The sequence below is a fragment of the Miscanthus floridulus genome, chromosome 1 (assembly GCF_019320115.1).
Source record: "Miscanthus floridulus cultivar M001 chromosome 1, ASM1932011v1, whole genome shotgun sequence".
NCBI lineage: Eukaryota > Viridiplantae > Streptophyta > Magnoliopsida > Poales > Poaceae > Miscanthus > Miscanthus floridulus.
In genome coordinates, this window is record NC_089580.1 from 158,842,470 (window position 1) to 158,862,391 (window position 19,922).

General features: G+C 44.3%; 1 protein-coding gene and 1 non-coding gene across 2 annotated transcripts; both read left to right on the top strand.

The window, feature by feature from the left end:
• Positions 1-9,908: 9,908 nt before the first annotated feature.
• Positions 9,909-14,439, top strand: LOC136499623 (ABC transporter I family member 6, chloroplastic). The gene is made up of 7 exons (XM_066495215.1): positions 9,909-10,279; positions 10,400-10,450; positions 10,883-11,104; positions 11,483-11,605; positions 12,195-12,371; positions 13,685-13,785; positions 13,990-14,439. The coding sequence occupies exons 1-6, from the start codon at positions 10,025-10,027 to the stop codon at positions 13,769-13,771; spliced, it is 915 nt and encodes a 304-aa protein (XP_066351312.1). The 5' UTR covers positions 9,909-10,024; the 3' UTR covers positions 13,772-13,785; positions 13,990-14,439.
• Positions 12,831-12,949, top strand: LOC136511015 (5S ribosomal RNA). The gene has a single exon (XR_010772632.1). It is a non-coding gene; the product is annotated as a 5S ribosomal RNA (ribosomal RNA).
• Positions 14,440-19,922: the final 5,483 nt, after the last annotated feature.

Here is a 19,922-nt window from a genome sequence, read left to right on the forward strand (position 1 = left end):
GCCATTTTGTTTTAGTGATCGAGACACTTAGAGAGTGTGATCACATTTAGGTTCGATAGCCATACTATTAAGAGGGGTGAAACTTGTATTGAAATACGATTATCAAAGTGACACTAGATGCTCTAACTCATTGCATATGCATTTAGGATCTAGTGGAGTGCTAACACCCTTAAAAACGTTTGTGAAAATATGCTAACACATGTGCATAAGATGATACACTTGGTGGTTGGCACATTTGAGCAAAGGTTAGAAACTTCACCAGTGGAGTGTCTGCCCGTAGAGTGCGGACAGTCTGATGGTGCCACCGGCACCCTAGACAGAAAAGACAGAGGTCACTATAACTGACCGGACGCTAGTCTCGGTAGGACCGGCGCGTCTAGTCAGGTGGAGCATGAAGACGTTGGCGTCGGTCTTTGACCGGATGCTGGGTCACTTAGTGACCAGACGCTGACAGGGTGCATCTGGTCTAGCTGACGTGGCAGTGCATAGGGGAGTCATCGTGTGACCGGACGCTGGGTGTGTCCGGTCGTGATTTTTCATTTCTGGATGCTTACTAGAAACGATCGGACGCTCAGGTCCAGCGTCCGGTCACTTCACAGCAGCGTGTCCGGTCATCACTTGACCGTTGGGATCGAGCGCTCAATATTTGAAGACAGGGGACACGTGGCGTGCATCGCGTGATCGGACGCTGAGGTCTAGCGTTCGGTCAATCTGACCGGTGCGTCCGATCGGCCTATGTTCAGTGTAGTGAGGAGCCCAACAGCTCTATTTTGTGGGAGCTTCTATTTAAGCCTCATGGTCGGCTCAAGCTCACTCACTTGGCCATTTGCATTGACATAGCAATCTTGTGAGCTTAGCCAAAGCTTTCCCACTCATCTCCATCATTGATTCATCAACTTTATGAGATTGGGAGAGAATCCAAGTGCATTGCTTGAGTGTTTGCATCTAGAGGCACTTGGTGTTCGTGTTTCGTTGCGGGATTCGCTTGTTGCTCTTGGTGGTTGTGGCCACCTAGACAGCTTGGAGCAGCGAGGATCATCGAGCGGAGGTTGGTGATTGTCTCCGGCTCTGATAGTGGTGATTGTGAGGGGTTCTTGAGCTTTCTCCAGTGGAGAGCCAAAATGTACTCTAGTGAATTGCTCGTGGCTTGTGTGATCCTCATCTTGTGTTGGTTGTGCGGCACCCTATTGAGGGTTTGGCGTGTGATGCCAATTAGCGCGTGAACCTCCAAGTGAGTGAATCGCCACAATGAGGAGTAGCTTGCCAGCAAGCAAGTGAACCTCGGTAAAAAATCATTGTGTTCATCATTTGATTCTGAGGTGATTGGTCTTCATTAGTATTGATTCTTGTGATTGATTGGTTCACTCCTCGACACGGCGGTATAACTATCTTGCTCTCTCTCTTTACATTACCGTAAACTAGTTGTCAAGCTCATTAGTGTAGCTAGTTGTGAGAGCTTGTTAGTTTGGTTAGTGTGGCTCTTTAGTTAGTCTTTGAGAGCACACTAACTTAGTGTTGTGCCATAGCTATTGTGTGGTTAGAGACAATAGAAACTAAAATTGTGGTAGGTGGCTTGCATTTTTAGTAGGCTAGCGCAACACTTGCTTCACCTCATAATTGTCTAACCGGTTTGTTAAGTGTTGTTGTAGAAATTTTTATTAGGCTATTCATCCCCCTCTAGCCATTAGGACCTTTCAAGCTTGACTTCCATGAAAACGAATGACATGTCTACACACCGAGATTCATCACGGTGTTGCATGTCTCAAACAGACATGAAGAATATTGGGGCCGGCCACGTATGTCTTCGTGCTCGACATCCTTCATCGTCACGGCTCCACGAGGCGACGGTGGCACCAAACGCTGCTGACCACAAGCCAATAAGGAAAGAACAAGATCAAAAGAGGCATGCAGGGTAATCATGTATGTACATGTGCATGCTTCACGTACAGAGCAATCCGCTTGCTGTGTGCATGAGGTACTGCTACTGCGGGTTAGCCCCAGTTCTCTGGACTCCATCAAGATCATCACCAAGATCAACAATTCATCTTCAGCACCACCCGGACATCACGTTGACCAGATAACGCCATACGCCGCCGACAAGACGTTCTATCTAAAGCTAAGTCATGCTTTAATATTTTTCTAAATATTCCCCAACCTTCATATATCTCTATGATATTTCTCCGATTTATTTTCTCCATGTTTGCTCTCCAAATGATTTTTTTTCATGTATACCATCTTAAAGATGACATACAGCTAAATCTAAGGCAAATCCCTAAATAGTGATGTTGACGCTCAGATGTCCCAGAGATGGCCCTATCTTAGGCTCCTCCCTATACGTGCATGAGCATCTGCCCTCTGCATTATGGGTGGTCGGCAACGACTCCTTAGCAACGCTTTGTTTTTCCTACATGCACACGGCCTCCACGCTCCGCGTTATGGTTAACAGGCTAGCTAAGGCTAGAGACTCAGCTACACACTAACTGGTCGGATGGTTTATATTAAATATAAACACATCTTCAGAATAACACTAAATGTTCACACCAACTGATCGGCTAGCTGCATACGCTATTTCATCACCATTGCTGAATTCTTCTTCGGAGTTCATATATTTATTTTTACATCATGTACTACTCATTCTACATATTTACTACAGGATCATCGTCTGGGTGGTCGCACCACCTGGCCTTCGGACTTCTCCGCCGATCAACTGGTCGGACCGCTAGGTTCATGGACTTCGTCGCTGACTAGTTGATCGGACTGCTCGGCATTCACTCCTGCTCGGCGTTCACTTCGCCACCGACCAGTTGGTTGGACTGCTCATTGCATGGGCTTCATCACCAGCTAAGCTGGGGACTCCTCGGCGTTTAGATTGTTCATCACTTCGCCACCGACCAATTGGTTGGACTGCTCATCGCATGGGCTTCATCGCTAGCTAAGCATGGGACTCCTCGACGTTCGGATTGTTTGTCACTTCACCGCCGACCAGTTGGTTGGGCTGCTCGGTGCTTGATTCTTCGCCAACCAACTGGTCGGATTGTTCGTCGCTTCATCACCAGCTAAGCTGGGGACTCCTCGACATTTGGATTGTTCGTCACTTCGCCGCCGTCCAGTTGGTTGGGCTGCTGAAAGCTCTAGTTTAGTTTTGGTAAATTGATGAAACCTTAAGTGCTAACCTAGTTTATCAAAGTGATTATGAGATAGGTGGCACATTCTAAGTGGAGGAGTAAATGAAGATCATGACATGATGATGGTGATGCCATGGTGATGATCAAGTGCTTGGACTTGAAAAGAAGAAAGAGAAAAACAAAAGACTCAAGGCAAATGTATAAGTGGTAGGAGCCATTTCATTTCGGTGATCAAGACACTTAGCAAGTATGATCACATTTAGGTTCGATAGCTGTACTATCAAGAGAGGTCAAACTCGTATTGAAATACGGTTATCAAAGTATCACTAGATGCTCTAGCTCATTGCATATGCATTTAGGATCTAGTGGAGTGCTAACACCCTTGAAAATGTTTGTGAAAATATGCTAACACACATGCACAAAGGTGATACACATTGTGTTTAGCACTTTGAAGAAGGGTTCGAAACTTCACCGGTGGAGTGTCCGCCCGTAGAATACGGACAGTCCGACGGTGCCACCGGCGCCCTGTATAAAAAAGACAAGGCTTCATAGAGTGCACCGAACGCTGGTCACATAGTGACCGGACTCTGACCCTATGTCTGGTCAGTAGCAGCAGTGAGCACGTGGTCTTGGTCTCATGACTGGACGCTGGCGCGAAGAGTGACTGGACACTCAGGGCCTACGTCCGGCCAGTACTGATGTACGCTGACGTGGTAGCATGAGGAACAACAGTGACGCGTGGTAGTTGGAGAATGACCGGCCTCAGGTGCTGCGTCCGGTCATACAGGAGCGGACGCGTCCGGTCGCAAAACGGAGGTTCGGGGAGCTCTCTGGAAATGACCAGACTCTGGCTTGTCTGCGTCCAGTCGCTTATAATCGGACGCATCCGGTTGCGACTGGAACCTTACCGGAAGTGACCGAACGCTGAGGTCCTGTGTCCGGTCCTACACCGTAGAGCGTCCAGTTACAACTTAAGTGCACTGATGACCGTTGAGATCGGACGATCAACATTTGAAGCAGGGGACACATGGCGAAAATCTGAGGACCAGACGCTGGGGTCCTACGTCCGGTTGTCTCGATTTTCAGTGGACTGAGGAGCCAACGGCTCTATTTTATGGAGGCTTCTATTTAAGCCCCATTGCCGTCTCAAGCTCACTCTCTTGGCCATTTGTATTGACATAGCAACCTTGTGAGCTTAACCAAATCCCTCCCACTCATTTCCATCATTGATTCATCATCTTTGTGAGATTGGGAGTGAATCCAAGTGCATTGCTTGAGTGTTTGCATATAGAGGCACTTGGTGTTCGTGTTTCGCTACGGAATTCGCTTGTTACTCTTGGTGGATGCCGCCACCTAGATGGCTTGGAGCAGCGAGGATCGTCGAGCAGAGGTTGGTGATTGTCTCCGGCTCCGATCGTGGTGATTGTGAGGGGTTCTTGACCTCTCCCCGGTGGAGAGTCAAAATGTACTCTAGTAAATTGCTCGTGGTTTGTGTGATCCTCATCTTGTGTTGGTTGTACGGCACCCTATTGAGGGTTTGGCGTGTGATGCCAATTAGCGCGTGAACCTCCATGTGAGTGAATCGCCACAACGAGGACTAGCTTGCCGGCAAGCAAGGGAACTTCGGTAAAAAAATATTGTGTCAACATTGGATTCCAAGGTGATTGGTATTCATTGGTATTCACTCTTATGATTGATTGGTTCATTCCTCGACTCGACAGTATAACCATCTTGCTCTCTCTCTCTTTATATTACCGTAAACTAGTTGTCAAGCTATTTAGTGTAGCTATTTGTGAGAGTTTGTTAGTTTGGTTAGTGTGGCTTTTTAGTTAGCCTTTAAGAGCACACTAACTTAGTATAGTGACATAGCTATTGTGTGGATATAGACTATATAAACTAGAATTTATGGTAGGTGGCTTGTATTTTTAGTAGGCTAGCGCAACACTCGCTTCGCCACATATTTATCTAACCGGTTTGCTAAGTGTTGTTGTAGAATTTTTTATAGGCTATTCACCCCCCTCTAGCCATTAGGATCTGTTCAGCTGCTCGGCGCTCGATTCTTCGCCAACCAACTAGTTGGATTATTCGTCGCTTCATCGCCAGTTAAGCTGGGGACTTCTCGGCGTTTGTATTGTTCATCACTTCACCGCCTTCCAGTTGGTTGGGCTGCTCGGCGCTCGATTCTTCGCCAATCAACTGGTCGGATTGTTTGTCGCTTCATCGTCGGCTAAGCTGGGGACTCCTCGGCGTTCGGTTTGTTCGTCACTTCGCCGCCGACTAGTTGGTTGGGCTGCTCGGCGCTCGATTCTTCGCCTACCAACCGGTCAGATTGTTCGTCGCTTCATCGCCAGCTAAGATGGGGACTCCTCGGTGTTCGGATTGTTCGTCACTTCGCCGCCGACCAGTTGGTTGGGCTACTCGGCGCTCGATTCTTCGCCAACCAATTGGTCGGATTGTTCGTATTTTTATTGCCAGCTAAGCTGGGGACTCAGTGTTCGGATTCTTTGTGCAAGAGTCACCAGCTAAGCTGGGGACTCTCTTGGCGGCCGGGTCTTGCTACGTCTCATCGGTGTGCTATCAAGCTGCTCCACGCTGTTCAGATCAGGGTGCTGATCTTGGGCAGCACGTCTGGGGTCTTGATACGCGCATGTCAAATGGCGTCGGCAAACTTTCAGATTTATTTTCTTTGATCCTGCTACAAGATTCATTCTTCATCTTCTAGCAGGCTCGGGGACTAAGTGGATACACTTCACCTAGCGGTGAATGTAGTGCTCTTTTCTTGATTTACCCTCCTTATTGACTAAGTCATGGATGATTCCTCGAAAACGGAGTCTAAGTGGCTACACTTCGCCTAAGGTGGAGAATTTTCAAATTTTTATCTTGAGCCCCTTACATCCTTCTGGCAAGCCTTACTTGGCTAAGTCTGAGATCGATTAACCTGTTAAACTGGTCGGCTCCTACTTTCACCGCTCAAGTCACCGGTTACACTGGTCGGCTACGACTTTCACCGCCCAGGTCACCAGTTTAACTGGTCGGCTTTGACTTTCACTGCCCAGGTCGTCAGCAAACCTGATCGGCTTCGTGTTAAACTGCTCAAACTTGATCAAGACGGCGTCGCCAAGCGGATACAAGACGCTCGGGGACTAGCTGTGGGCATAGTAGTTGTAGAAGTGGGCACGAGCTTGGAGGCGGGGGACAGCGTGGCGCCCGTGACGAGGAGTAAGCGGTCGGGGAGAGGAAGACGAGGAGGAGGAGGAGGAGGTGCTCCTATGTAAGCCAAGCTAAGCAACCAAACAAAGTATTTCTAAGACAGGCTCAGCTAGCCAATGCAACCAAACAATAGTTGTTTGCATTGCTTAAGCTAAGCTTTAGGCTAGCCCATACAACCAAACACACCATATAGATCTACAGGAATTGTTATATCTCTAACGACAGATGTAGCTAACCTATATATCGGTTAGATTTCTCAGCTTTCCATCTAACGGCTAAGAAATCTGAAAGATAAGCTAAATCTGTTGACAGATATATAACAATTCCCTAAATCTATTAGTAATCCTAAACTCGCAATCAACATTCAACAAGACCACGAACGAAAGTAGGACTGCCTATACATCGAACGCCTTTGTTCGATCATACTGATTTTCGGTGTGAACAATGTGCGTCCAGGTTTTCTGGGTTTCTTACTCGCTAAGATTTTTGCTGCATCGTCGTCAGAAAAAGAAAAGGGCTAAAGGCGCAAGGAGAAGAAAAGAGCAGTAGTGTGAAAGGGTACCAAACCAAACCAATGAATGATCCGTGAACCCATACTGCGCCCACAGCTAGTCCCCGATCATACTGCGGATTGCGGGAGGGCATGATAGTGATGCAGGTCCAGCGGCAATTGCGGGAGTGCAGAGGAGACCAATAATGATGGCATCATGCCCCAGCCCCATGCATCGCAGCTTGTAATGGCATCAGACTTCTTTTCATGCAGCCCGAACAACTGGTGCTGCTCGGCTGAATCTATCCATCCATAGCTCGCGTATCTGCGTCTGTGCTCGGTGCTCCCCACAAGCTAAAAACCTCCTGACCAGACCGGACCGGCGCTTCCGAGAACCGGCGATCACCTGTCCGGAGCCGGAAGCAATTGCATTTCCAGTCCTGAATCCCAGTTGTAATCATGTGCCGGATTGGTGACGTGGACTTGGAACTGGCACTCGCGTGATCTTGCATTCCTGATCTGGGCTTGTCCGGAATCCAAATGCCTGTTGGCCTAGTATACCCAAAGCAATCAGATACTGACACTGCACGGTTTACCTCCGTTGGCGTGTCATGCCCAATGGCAATACGCATGTTCAGCCCGCGACGAATGAGACCAAGCAGCAGAGGCGGAAGTTAGTTAGCACCGTTTAGCATTTTCATTGCTCCTCACTCCTGCTTCGGGGTAGCAGGTTTTTCAGACTTGAGAAAGAGAACAAAAGATGCAAGGAAAAAGTCTACTTAAACCTCTCACCTATCAACCATGGTCTACTTCACCCCACAAACTATAAAACCGTCTATTTTACCTCCTGAACTTTTCAAAACCGTCTATTTTACTCCCCCGAATGGTTTTCGACGGTGGTTTTGCTACAGTAACGGTGGTTTGCTACGCTACCCGTGGTTTCACCTTTTTCTTTTTTTATTTATTTTCGCTGAATCTTTGAAAAATCATAGTAAATCATAGAAAAATCATAAAATGTAAAATCAAATTTTGTTGGACTCCAAATAAGTAGATCTACATAGTTAACATATAATGTGGTATGATTTAGTACAAAGGTTTTGCTGTACCTTTAGATTAATTGGAAAATCTAATTTTGTCTGTAATTAATTGGAATTTATCTATAACTAAGTTATACATGGTCCAATGAGTACGAAATTTTTATTATAGTTCAAACATACAATAATTAGCCTATCATAAAAATTTCACCATAATTGGACCACAGAAGCTGCAGCTATGAATTGTTCCAATTAATTACAGACAAAATTGGATTTTCTAATTAATCTAAAACTACAGCAAAAATTTTGTACTAAAGCATATCATATTATATGTTCATTGTGTAGATCTACTCATGTGGAGTCCAACAAAATTAGATTTTCCATTTTATAATTTTTCTGTGATTTACTATGATTTTTTAAAGATTCACCAGAAATAAATAAAAAATGAAAAGACAAAACCACCATCGCTATAGCAAAACCACTGTTACTGTGGCAGAACCACCGTCGAAAACCGCCCGGGGAGTAAAATAGACGATTTTAAAAAGTTTAGGAGATAAAATAGACTGTTTTATAGTTTGAGGGGTGAAATAAACCATGGTTGATAGGTGGGGGTTAAGTAGATTTTTTCCAAAGATGCAATGCAAAGGGCCAAACCGCCAAAGGTCTGTAGTATCGTCCGAGAAGAGATGGCCTTCGGGCTCCGGCCAATCTCCGCCATCGAAACGCCGCAGAGCACCGGCGCGCAGTACTAGTACTACGGCTACTGAAGATCCCCTGCCGTAGCCATTGCTGATGCTGCTGACAAAGCACACGAAACGAGGCAATGACCTCGTTCGGATGGTATGGTTTTGGATGAATTTAGATGGTTTAGAGGAATTTTGGAAGAATTTATGAGAAGAAAAACTGTTCCGAATAAAAAAAACGGATCGAACCGGGTTTAAGGGCACGCGAACGAGGCCCATGCAGGAAGAGCGGACGCCATACTGCCAAGCTACAGTACCCGCACGGAGCTTCAAGCTTGTATTCCGACCGTCGTGTCTGCCCGGTGCACACAGGCACAGGGACACAGCCTGTCCCTGCACCGCGGAGGGGAATATGGCATCGTCATCCCCGTCTATAAATATGGCAACGGGGCTTCCATATTCGACGGATATTTGATTTATTAGGAAATAAGAATGTGATCATATTTTTACTTTAAATGGGTAAGAATTTATCTCCGACGGGTATAGCGGGTATGGGAACGTTTTCTATTTATTCGTCCCCGTTACCCGTTGGGGAACCTGACTATTTGAGCTATCATGCGAGTATTAGGCTCAAAGAAGCTCAACATAGGTATTTTGGCTCAAATCTGAACAATCATATATATAGTTTGTGTGTTCTAGGAACCCTAGTTCAATTTTTCCTCACCATCTCCACCAGCAGCACAAGCATGCCTGCTTCACGAGCGCACGTGCCCCTCGCTTCCTCAGTTCGGTCTCTCTGTCACCTTTGCTTGTCCTCCTCGCAACCTCGCTCCTTCTCCTCGACATCTCCGAGACTCCGACACTTATACCTAATTGAAGAAGAAACATCTCTAATTGCAAAGCTGCGACCCCAAGTGTCCTTATTTATCGGGTATGTAGTACCCGTCGGGTATCTGTTACCCGACCGATGTCCGACGGGTACGGATAGGAATCTATACACAAGACAGTTAACGGTGACGGTGACATGATGAATTCTCCGTAGCGGAGAAGAGAACGTTCCGGCGATACCCGACGAGTACATTTTCATCCTTACCCGTCTATGGCTGTTGGCTGGCGCCTGGCAGTGGCAGTGGCAGAGTGGCACTGTGGCAGTGCCAAGCACGAGGGGTCCTCGCTTCTGCTGTCGTTGGAACGCGAGCGTGTATGTGTGTGCTTGTTGTGTTAGTGCGACATGGGCCGGCCTACGCCGTATTATCTTTTGGATGTGAAAATCAGGCCCACGAAACGGCACGCGAGCACGACTCACCGAGTGGCTTCGACAAGATAGCCCACCAGCCTACGACGGTGTCGTCTGGTCCGCCGTCCCGTCCCCGTCAACCGTCATCCTAGGGACCGTCGTCATCCGAAGCCGCGCCGCGACGAGCGAAGCGAAGGAAGGAACCATCCGGACCGTAGGCGCGCCTCCTGCCTCGCCTTCTTCCCATGGCGCCGCCTCTCGCCGCCGTCTCATCGACGTCGCCCCTGTTCTCTCCTTCCTCATCCCGCCCCCTCCGCCGCCGCCACGCACCTCCTGCTTCTATCTCCTTCCAAACGCGGGGACGCTCGCCCGCGGTGGCGGCGGTGGCAGCCGAGGCCTCCGGCAGCCCGCTTCTCGAGGTGCGCGGGCTCACCGCGTCCGTGAAGGAGACTGGGCAGCAGATCCTCACCGGCGTCGACCTCATCATCCGCGAGGGCGAGGTTCGTGTGGGCAGCTCATGCATGGGCTGCAAACTTATTGGCGGCCTGTTGTGTATTGCTTATTTGGGGCTGCAAGGGATTGACTGATGGTAGTTTTATGCCGGTGTTTGATTGTTACAGATTCATGCGATTATGGGGAAGAACGGCTCCGGCAAGAGCACCCTCACAAAAGTAAGAGCTTCTGTTCGATGCACCATTGAGTCGATTGAAAAATAGGACGATTTTTCTGTGGCATGTGTTTATTTCGATGTTTAGTGCCCTGCTGTTGGAAATGTAATGGAGACACTATTTTGCTGACCAAGTGTTACTCCTGTAATCTAATTTTGTTCATTCTAGTTTTCTCTATGTTAGCCACCAACCTTAGGGCTAACCTACTGCAGTAAAATTTTGCTTCATTAAAAAATTGCTGCACTAGGCAGGATGGGCTTATACGTGTAGTAAAATAGCAAGTACTCCATCCTGTTGGTCCAGTAAGCTAGTCGTGTATACCTTTCCAAAGTTTATAATCAGGAAATGGCCTATATACAAATTGTAAAAAAGAGTGACCATGCTCTTTGCTCTGGTACCTGCACATAAATTGAGGCTTTCACCTTTGCCTTGCAGGTTCTTGTTGGCCATCCGCATTACAAGGTAACTGGCGGTACCATTCTCTTCAAGGGTGAGGACCTGGCGGACATGGTGCCAGAGGACAGATCTCTAGCAGGCCTTTTTACGAGTTTCCAAGCACCTATTGAGATTCCTGGAGTCAGCAATTTCGATTTTCTGCTCATGGCAGTGAATGCTCGCAGAGAAAAGAGTGGTCTACCAGCATTGGGTCCCCTTGAGGTGAACTTCACAATTATATGTGCTATAAGATATACTATAAATTCTCACAAGAGATAAATATAATATTAAACTGTTTTAATATAATTACAACACATTTATCTTCAGTACTATCAGTATTATATAAAAGGCAGGAAAGGGATGAGTGAAGTCAGAAGTTGTTCTGTTTTGGTTCATTTCTTTACGTGTTACAAATGTAGCTTTCCTTGCCATATTGAACTGTAGCATTATGGTTCTCTTCCTCTTGTTTTTGTTTTCGAATGTCTAGCAATATATAATTTTGTAAGCATTTTCTAGATTGATCTGTCTTTGTCATTATTTATTAATTATGAGTTACTTATAGTGGCATTGATTCTGACACATCTTTGCTTTCTTTTGCAGTTTTACTCAATTGTATCGCCCAAAGTTGATGCCTTGAAGATGGACCCAAAGTTCCTTGATCGCAATGTGAATGAAGGTTTTAGCGGCGGTGAAAGGAAGCGTAATGAGATATTGCAACTTTCAGTACGATTTACGACTGTTCTTTTTCTGTCTTGATATCACTCTGAATTTGCATGGCTTCTTGGTTTATATGCCAATGAATGTTACATTTAAGTTGTGATTTGTGAAGTAAGACGAAGCAGTGCATTTTTTTAAAAAAATATCCTACTACAGGCATGATGTTTTAAAACATCTCAAGGTTAATTATATAGGATTGTAGGGAAATATATTTTTCCCCATGCAGACCTTTGGAACTTGTTTTTCCCCATGCATTTTTAAGGCTGTGTGTATTACATGAATTGTACATCCGATACCATGATTATATTCAGTTATGCTTGTATTTGATTTACTAGGTCTTTCTTTTTCCCAGTGAGGATCATATTTGAAAACAGTTATCTGTTCCCTTATTTGCTCATATTTTGTTGTTTTTGAGGCTTGTTAAGTATATTGTGTCCATGTGCTTGATAAAGTTTCCATGCATTTGCGTAAGAACACTTTATTAGTTTTGTAGACATTTTTTACTAGGCTTCAGAATTTGTCTTGTCTGTCTATTTGTGCACATCACCAATATATTTCCATCTCTGACTCAGGGTGTTTGTTTATTTTAATTTAGGTCATTGGAGCAGATTTAGCCCTTCTTGATGAAATAGATTCAGGATTAGATGTTGATGCACTTGAAGATGTTGCTAATGCAGTGAATGGGCTTTTGACACCCCAATACTCTGTTTTGATGATTACACACTACCAACGTCTTTTGGATCTCATTAAGCCCAGCTATGTTCACATCATGGTAAGCCGCAATATGTTTGTTTAGATGTGTAATAAATATAGGTTCACTTTAGTTGTTTATCCCATGTTTCCTCATCCTATGGTGGTTTGCATCTTGGTTTATATGCCATATGCCAATGAATATTACATTCACTTCACTATGAATATTACTTTGTTTACACTTAAGAGTTAACCTATCTGTTTAGGTGTGTTTAATCTGGCTGTTCCTGTATGTTTGTTCCTATGGTATTTCTTGCAAATTTATAACTATTTGACCATTACATCTATTTGTGCATCATTATAGAGCCGTTCCATACAAAAGGATGCACTTGTGGTCCCTATTTCTACAATGTTAGTTAGGGATAAGGTGGTGAAGAGCTCAGTAACTGTTGTTTATCCCATGTCTCTTCTTCCCAGGGAGTAGAGGGGGAATCCTCAATCAGTTGCATTTAAGGTGTTATGATATTCATTGCGATGCAACATGGACGATCATACCAGCACTAAAGCACCGGATCCCATCAGAACTCCGCAGTTAAACGTGCTTGGGCGAGAGTAGCACTAGGATGGGTGACCTCCTGTGAAGTCTTCGTGTTGCATTCCCTTTGAAGGGCGGGCTTGGTGCAAGCGGTAGAGTCTTACTGCCGGTGACCGGAAGGTCCCGGGTTCGAGTCGCGGTCTCCTCGCATTGCACAGGCGAGGGTAAGGCTTACCACTAACACCCTTCCCCAGATCCCGCACAGAGCGGGAGCTCTCTGCACTGGGTACGCCCTTTTTTTTTGAGATGCAACATGGTTATTTCATCTACTGCCTCAATTCATGCGCATAAGTTTAAGGCAGTTTGTATTTTGAGTATTTATAAAGGACACCCTTCAGATGTTTGTGAACCTACCCCCTCTGTTATTTTTTTTGTTTGATGTTCCATACTTCGCACGTCCCTTGCCAATGCCATCTCATTAAATTTGTATGTTTGTTTACACCCCCCTTGCCTTGTGACCAATTAACACTGATACTGAGTCTTATAAATTATATGACACAATGAATGCAGTTATTTCAGAAAAATGTAGGTATTTCTCTTCCTTAATACCAGATGGAAAAAGAAGACTTGTACAAAACAGAACTAAGGAAGGATGTAAACTCTAAACAAATTTTAACAGGGAACATTGATGAGTTCACTCATATGACCTCCACAATAACCTTGTTGGTGTCTTTGTAGTTCCTTTATTTTCCAAGTGTCAGAATTTGAGAGCACTGTTTTAAGTATTTGGGTGCTTTCTAACTTCGAAGAATGAAGGGTTCATGCTGTTTCTGATAATTCTTCTTATTGGTCACTTCCAGGAAAATGGCAAGATAATCAAGACAGGTGACAGTTCTATTGCCACACAAATTAATGAAGGTGGCTTTAAATCAATCGCCCTTGTATAGCGCGAAAGTAGCAGGTTGTTTTTTTGTTCCCTGTACCTTTCCTTTTATTTTGTGGAAATATTCTCGGTTTTCTGTCTGAAATTGAACTATGCACTTGCATGGTAACATTACCAATGATTTCTCCTAATAAAATAAATAAAATGATTAAAAGGAATATGTTTAGATTGGTGTGTGCAAAAGTAAATGAGGTTGAGTTGAGGACTGTACACTTATTGCAGGTCAAATAACTGAAATGGCTCATTGGGCTTGTTCACCAGCCACTAGCCTACTGCTTGGCGTTTGCACTACTACCCACTACTGGTTTCAGTTTCAGGGGTAGCACATACTGAATTCAGTAAAAATTTTGAGTTAGTACCCGGTTCGACCAGGCATGTCTTTTGAAGGTGAGGAGCTGGATACACCACCTCCCCTCTGTAAGAATCTTTGGATCAAGATATTGATACAAGTAGTCATACATAGGGTCATAGGGATAGCATATCGTGCGTGCATACAAGGTCCAAATTTTGTATGTTTGAATATTACTTGTTTTCTCAGGCCTCTGGCCATCAAGACTGGTGCTGCATGCAACTTTTGTAACATTTTTTAGCACTGTCACAGATGTTCAGAACTAGAAAGTAATTCAGTTGTTTCCAAACTGTTATAGAGCATTCGAAATTTGAAACTTGTCATTACCGTGGTTCGTTCTTTAACATGCCTGTATGTTCTGCGACACGCATATGGATAATGGGAGGACCAGACCAGTAGTGTGCCATAGCTCCTTAGCTGCATTTTGAACCAGTGACATATGACTCCACTAATGGTATCGGCAGGTAGGTGCTGCATTTCTGTTATTCCATTACAGTTGGCCTGTGTCCCGAAGAATATGATTCATTCGCTAGTTGGGATTGGTGGACCATGCTGAAGTTTCTTATGAGCATCCCCACACACAGATCTCTTCTACCCTTCCGTCCACCACTAATGGTGAGTGGCTACGGACTTGTAGCCTTCCCTGTTACAATTACCAGGTGCTAACATCGTCCAATAATAACCGAATCTCTTTGAGGTGGCGGCTTTCTTGCCGCTTAGTATGTAAGCATCGATCAGGTTGGCGTTGACTCATGCACACTGGTCCAGTTCAATAAAAAATATACTACAGAGCAAGGCAATTTCAGCATTGACTTCTTCGTTTTGGCGCAATCAAAAGGTGAATTCATGAAAGGCAAAACTGAAAGTAGTCAACATCGCCATCTGCCCAAGTCTGCGAAGCATTTTGTAACCCTGTGTGTGTGTGTGTGTGTTTTCCCGCGTGGGAATCAAATTGTTTCATATGATTTTTTTTTCACACATCTCCTATAGTTCAGGCGCCTGAACAGTTTTGTTCTTGTCCTTCCATAAAAAAAATTATAATTTGTTTATTGTGATTTGTGCTAATAGATTTGGATTGGTGGATGGAAATCTGACGGTTGTTAGCTGTTGCCTGAACAGATGCTATATTCCAGGCACATGAAATATAGTATACTAGTCTATCACACGCGCCCTTGCGCGCGTAGTATATTAGGACGATTATCATATACAGATGTAGAAATTTTGTTGGCAAAGAATTTATTTCTCCTTGACCACCGCTGACTAAATAAATTCATTTTAGTATGTTCAGAGGGAATGCTGATAAGATGAGTAAGTTAATATATAGACGCATGTAACCTGAAGATCCAAATGGGCAAAAAAGGAGGAGCACATACCTGGTTGATGCTGGTGCCGTTGAGAATCGACATATTGAATATGTAAGAAACCAGGAAGGCAAATGTAATCAGGAAATGACATATGCGGAAAAACGTCAACAAACTGCACATATGAATACATTAGTGAGCCACTAAATCAAAGAATTAATTGAACTGAGAGGTGGAAAATACACTGCCTATACACAGGTAACTGGATTGTGTAAGAAGAGACGACAAAGCTACAATAATCTGAATTACCATTATGTCAATACTGTAAGTAACTTTTCATAAAAGAGATCAACAAGAAGGGCAGGTAACATGAAAAATAGCAGCATTTATATAACCAAGACAGTAGATATTGGCCCCGTTTGGCTTACCCCATATTCGGCTTGTTCGACTTCTTTTTTCAGCCGGAATAGTGTTTTTCTCTCACAACAATTCAGCCGGAACAGTGTTTTTCAGCCAGTTTCAGTCAAAATTCAGCCAGCCGAACGGGGCCATTGCCAACAAAATATTTCTTTTCAAACTAACCTTTGAGTTTCAGAATTTCTGAAAGCGCTATGGTGCCAAACTCAAAGGCATTACCATTTCAATAATCAACAACTCAACTAAGACACTACATAGAGTAAGTAATGGGAAAATAAGCTGAGTAAACAGGCACACAAAAAATTGTATCATAGAAAACAGCTTAGGACTACAGACTACATCCACATTCAGTGGAAAAGCAACTCAAGTATACAGACTACAGAAACAATCACTTAAAAAGCTGCGCTATCAAGGGATGCTAACCCAATTGTACCTGCAAAGATTGTCAATGTTGTTGCTCTTGTCGGATGCAGCAGCGATTTCCCAAACCTGAAATGTAAGCCATGAAGTTCATGAATGATTTGCCATATTTTCTTCCTAACAGAATTAGCAATCCAAATGAACGATGTGTAGATAAGATGGGTTAGACTGAGGAATGAAGACAAAGTGGTTCAATCCAGGCAATCTTATCCCACGAATGAACGATGTGTACATAAAATGGGTTAGACTGAGGGATGAAGACAAAGTGGTTCAATCTAGGCAATCTTACCCGACACCATGGTTTTGAGCTCAACAGCTAACTTGATGAGCAGGAAGGTTAACTAAACAGTAAATCTCCAATAATAGGCAAAACTAATTAGTGAATGTAGCTATCAAAATAGACATTGGATTGGGGTAAATAAGATCCAACACCATGTTTTTTATGTCAGCAGTTAACCTGATGACCAGGAAGTTAAACTGAAAAAGAATCTCAACTAATAGGCAAAACTAATTAGCAAATGTAGGTACCAGAATCAAATCAAATATCACGAACATTGCAAAATTGCTCAGAAAAGAATAGTTGGAGACATTTATATTCTAATGAGAACGTGTATGTTCAGGTAGCTACAAAGTGTCAACGATAATTAAACAAACGCTCAGAGCACAAACCATACGAAAGCTTTGATGTTGTTGTAAATAGATCTTTACTTCAAGTACCGAAACTATAGTACTAAAACTGTCATCAGCCAACACAATGTGAGATGCCCCTTTGGCAACCTGAAACATTAGAGATTTGTTTTAAAAAACACCTTAAATTATAGCATGACAAAGTCATAGTTTTAGAAATAAATCTTCGTTGTGGGCAGCACAACATATAAATTCATTTTCTATAGAGTAAAGCTGATGCTGTTAAGCATTGTCCGTTGGCTATATTTATAAAACAAGAAACATAAGAAAACAATTATTCTCTGGTGACCTACGGCACACCCCTTCCAATAATAGCAGTCCTTGAAATTTAATTGTCTGAAAACAATTATTTTATAGGCTTCCTAAAGCAGAATTGATATGACAATTCAAAAGGTTGACAGGTCTATGTACATGACACCCAAAAGAAGTGATCTGAGGTGAATCTAGTAAGATGTAAAACTAAGTATTTACCTGAGTTCTAGTAATGCCAAGCAAAATTAAGATGACAATTCAAAAGGCTGGTAGGTGTATGGCCATGAAACTAAAAAGAAGTGATTTGAGCTGAACCTAACAAGATGGAAACCCAAGTATTTACCTCAGTTCCAAAAATGCCCATAGCTAATCCTCCAGAGCCTGGTAACGGTACCTAAAACTAACCATCCGGCATATGCACAGGTAGAAGATGATCTGCAAAATAAACGCTCGAGTAGTTATAGTTTAGATTTTTAAAACTATATACACCTTGGAGTTGGGCTGCAGGCATATTTGTAGGTGAAATAGAGGCTAGCAAAAGAGGTTAGGAAAACAATAGGTAGTAACCATATCTCATAGCGGTATTCCATCAAGCAAATGGTATGCAACTCATATAGAATCATTCACACCTAGCTGAGATACAAGATGGCATGGTCATGTCAGCACAGGTCAAAGAAACTGTACAGGTCGGTCAAAGAACACCCTTGCAGATGAAATACAGTTTAGCAAAACGAAAGGTACAAACCACATATCACATGGGCATTCCATCAAGCACATGTTATGCAACTCTTATACATCGACATTTCATTGAACACACGTTATGCAACTCCTACAGAGTCATTCACATCTAGCTGCAAATACAAGATGCCATGCTCATCTCAAACATAGGTCAAAGAAATTGTAGAGGTTGTTCAAAGAACACCAAATCCGAACAAAAATAAAAACCTAACACGCCATATATGTTACCTCCAAGAATAAAATGTATAATCAAAGCAGATGGAAACAACAGCTACAGATCCATCCATACATGTTGTGTGGCCTTTTTGTGCAGGTGGAGAAACTGAAGAGGGGATGACCAGGTGGCTCGCTGCCATGGGGGCATGGGTGCACAGCCGCGACCAGCACGTGAAAGCTCTAGTTTGGTTTTGGCTAATTGATGAAACCCTAAGTGCTAACCTAGTTTATCAATATGATTATGAGATAGGTAGCACTACTCCAAGTGATGAAGCAATGGCGAAGATCATGACAATGGTGATGGCATGGTGATGGTCAAATGCTTAAACTTGGAAAAGAAGAAAGAGAAAAACAAAAAGCTCAAGGCAAAGGTATAAACCATATGAGCTATTTTGTTTTGGTGATCAAGACACTTAGAGAGTGTGATCACATTTAGGATTGATAGCCATACTATTAAGAGGGGTGAAACTCGTATCGGAATGCGGTTATCAAAGTACCACTAGATGCTCTAACTCATTGCATATGCATTTAGGATCTAGTGGAGTGCTAACACCCTTAAAATGTTTGTGAAAATATGCTAACACTTGTGCACAAGGTGATACACTTGGTGGTGTTGGCACATCTACAAAGGAGGTGGTGTTTGCAGGGTTGAGATGGGTTTGGGTCCCTCTCTCCCTCCCGCCTCGCAAGCTCGGCGGGATTCGGCGCTTTCGGGAAAATGAAATGCCTATTTTCTATTGCGCCGGATGCAAATTCTTGTGGTTGGCACATTGGAGCAAGGGTGAAGAAGTTAGAAGTAAAAACGAGTTGATCGCGAAGACGCTGGCGTCGGTCAACTGACCGGACGCTGGGTCTGAAAGCACCGGACCCTGGCAGCGTGCGTCCGGTCAAACTGACGGGTCTGCACAAGGTATTGCACCGGACGCTGGACCTGAGATGCACCGGACGTTGGTTTATGCGTCCAGTCAAACTGACATGGCGACACAATGACTAGGGTTCAGCACCGGACGCTGGTCTGTGTCCGGTCAAGGTGGACCGGACGCGTCCGGTCGAAGAAATACGCCTCGGGGAGCTTACTGGAAACGACCGGACGCTGGGGCTTCAGCGTCCGGTCAGTTAATAGCCGTTGTGATATGGTGGCTCAAGTTTAACTCAGAATGACACGTGGCTTACATCTATGGACCGGACGCTGTGTCCAGGGTCCGGTCAGTATGACCGGAGCGTCCGGTCAGAGCGCAATTTGCCCAGTGAAGGGGTATAACGGCTCTATTTGATGGGGACTCTATTTATAGCCTCATGGTCGGCTCAAGGGATAATTCTTGCACATTTTCATTGACATAGTAACCTTGTGAGCTTAACCAAAGTCCTCCCACTCATCTCCATCATTGATTCATCATCTTTGTGAGATTGGGAGAGAATCCAAGTGTATTGCTTGAGTGATTGCATCCAGAGGCACTTGGTATTCGTGTTGCGCTGCGGATTTCGCTTGTTACTCTTGGTGGTTGCCACCACTTAGACGGTTGGAGCAGCGGTGGAGGATCGGCACGAGTTGGTGATTGTTCGTGGCCGCCTTCAGTGATTGTGAGGGGAGTTGTACCTTCCCCGGCGGAGCGCCGAAAGGTAACTCTAGTAAATTGCTCGTGTCATTGAGTTACCTCACTTGTGGGTCGGTTCTTGCGGTGTCCTATCATGTGGACGAGGTTTGTGAAACACCTCTTAGCCGCCGAACCACCAAGTGTTGGTCGACACAACGGGGACTAGCGTGTTGGCAAGCA

Coding starts and splice junctions, on each gene's coding strand:
- LOC136499623 (XM_066495215.1), top strand. CDS start 10,025: ATGGCGCCGCCTCTCGCCGCCGTCTCATCGACGTCGCCCCTGTTCTCT. Junction 10,280..10,399: donor TCATCATCCGCGAGGGCGAG/GTTCGTGTGGGC, acceptor TGATTGTTACAG/ATTCATGCGATTATGGGGAA. Junction 10,451..10,882: donor GCAAGAGCACCCTCACAAAA/GTAAGAGCTTCT, acceptor TTTGCCTTGCAG/GTTCTTGTTGGCCATCCGCA.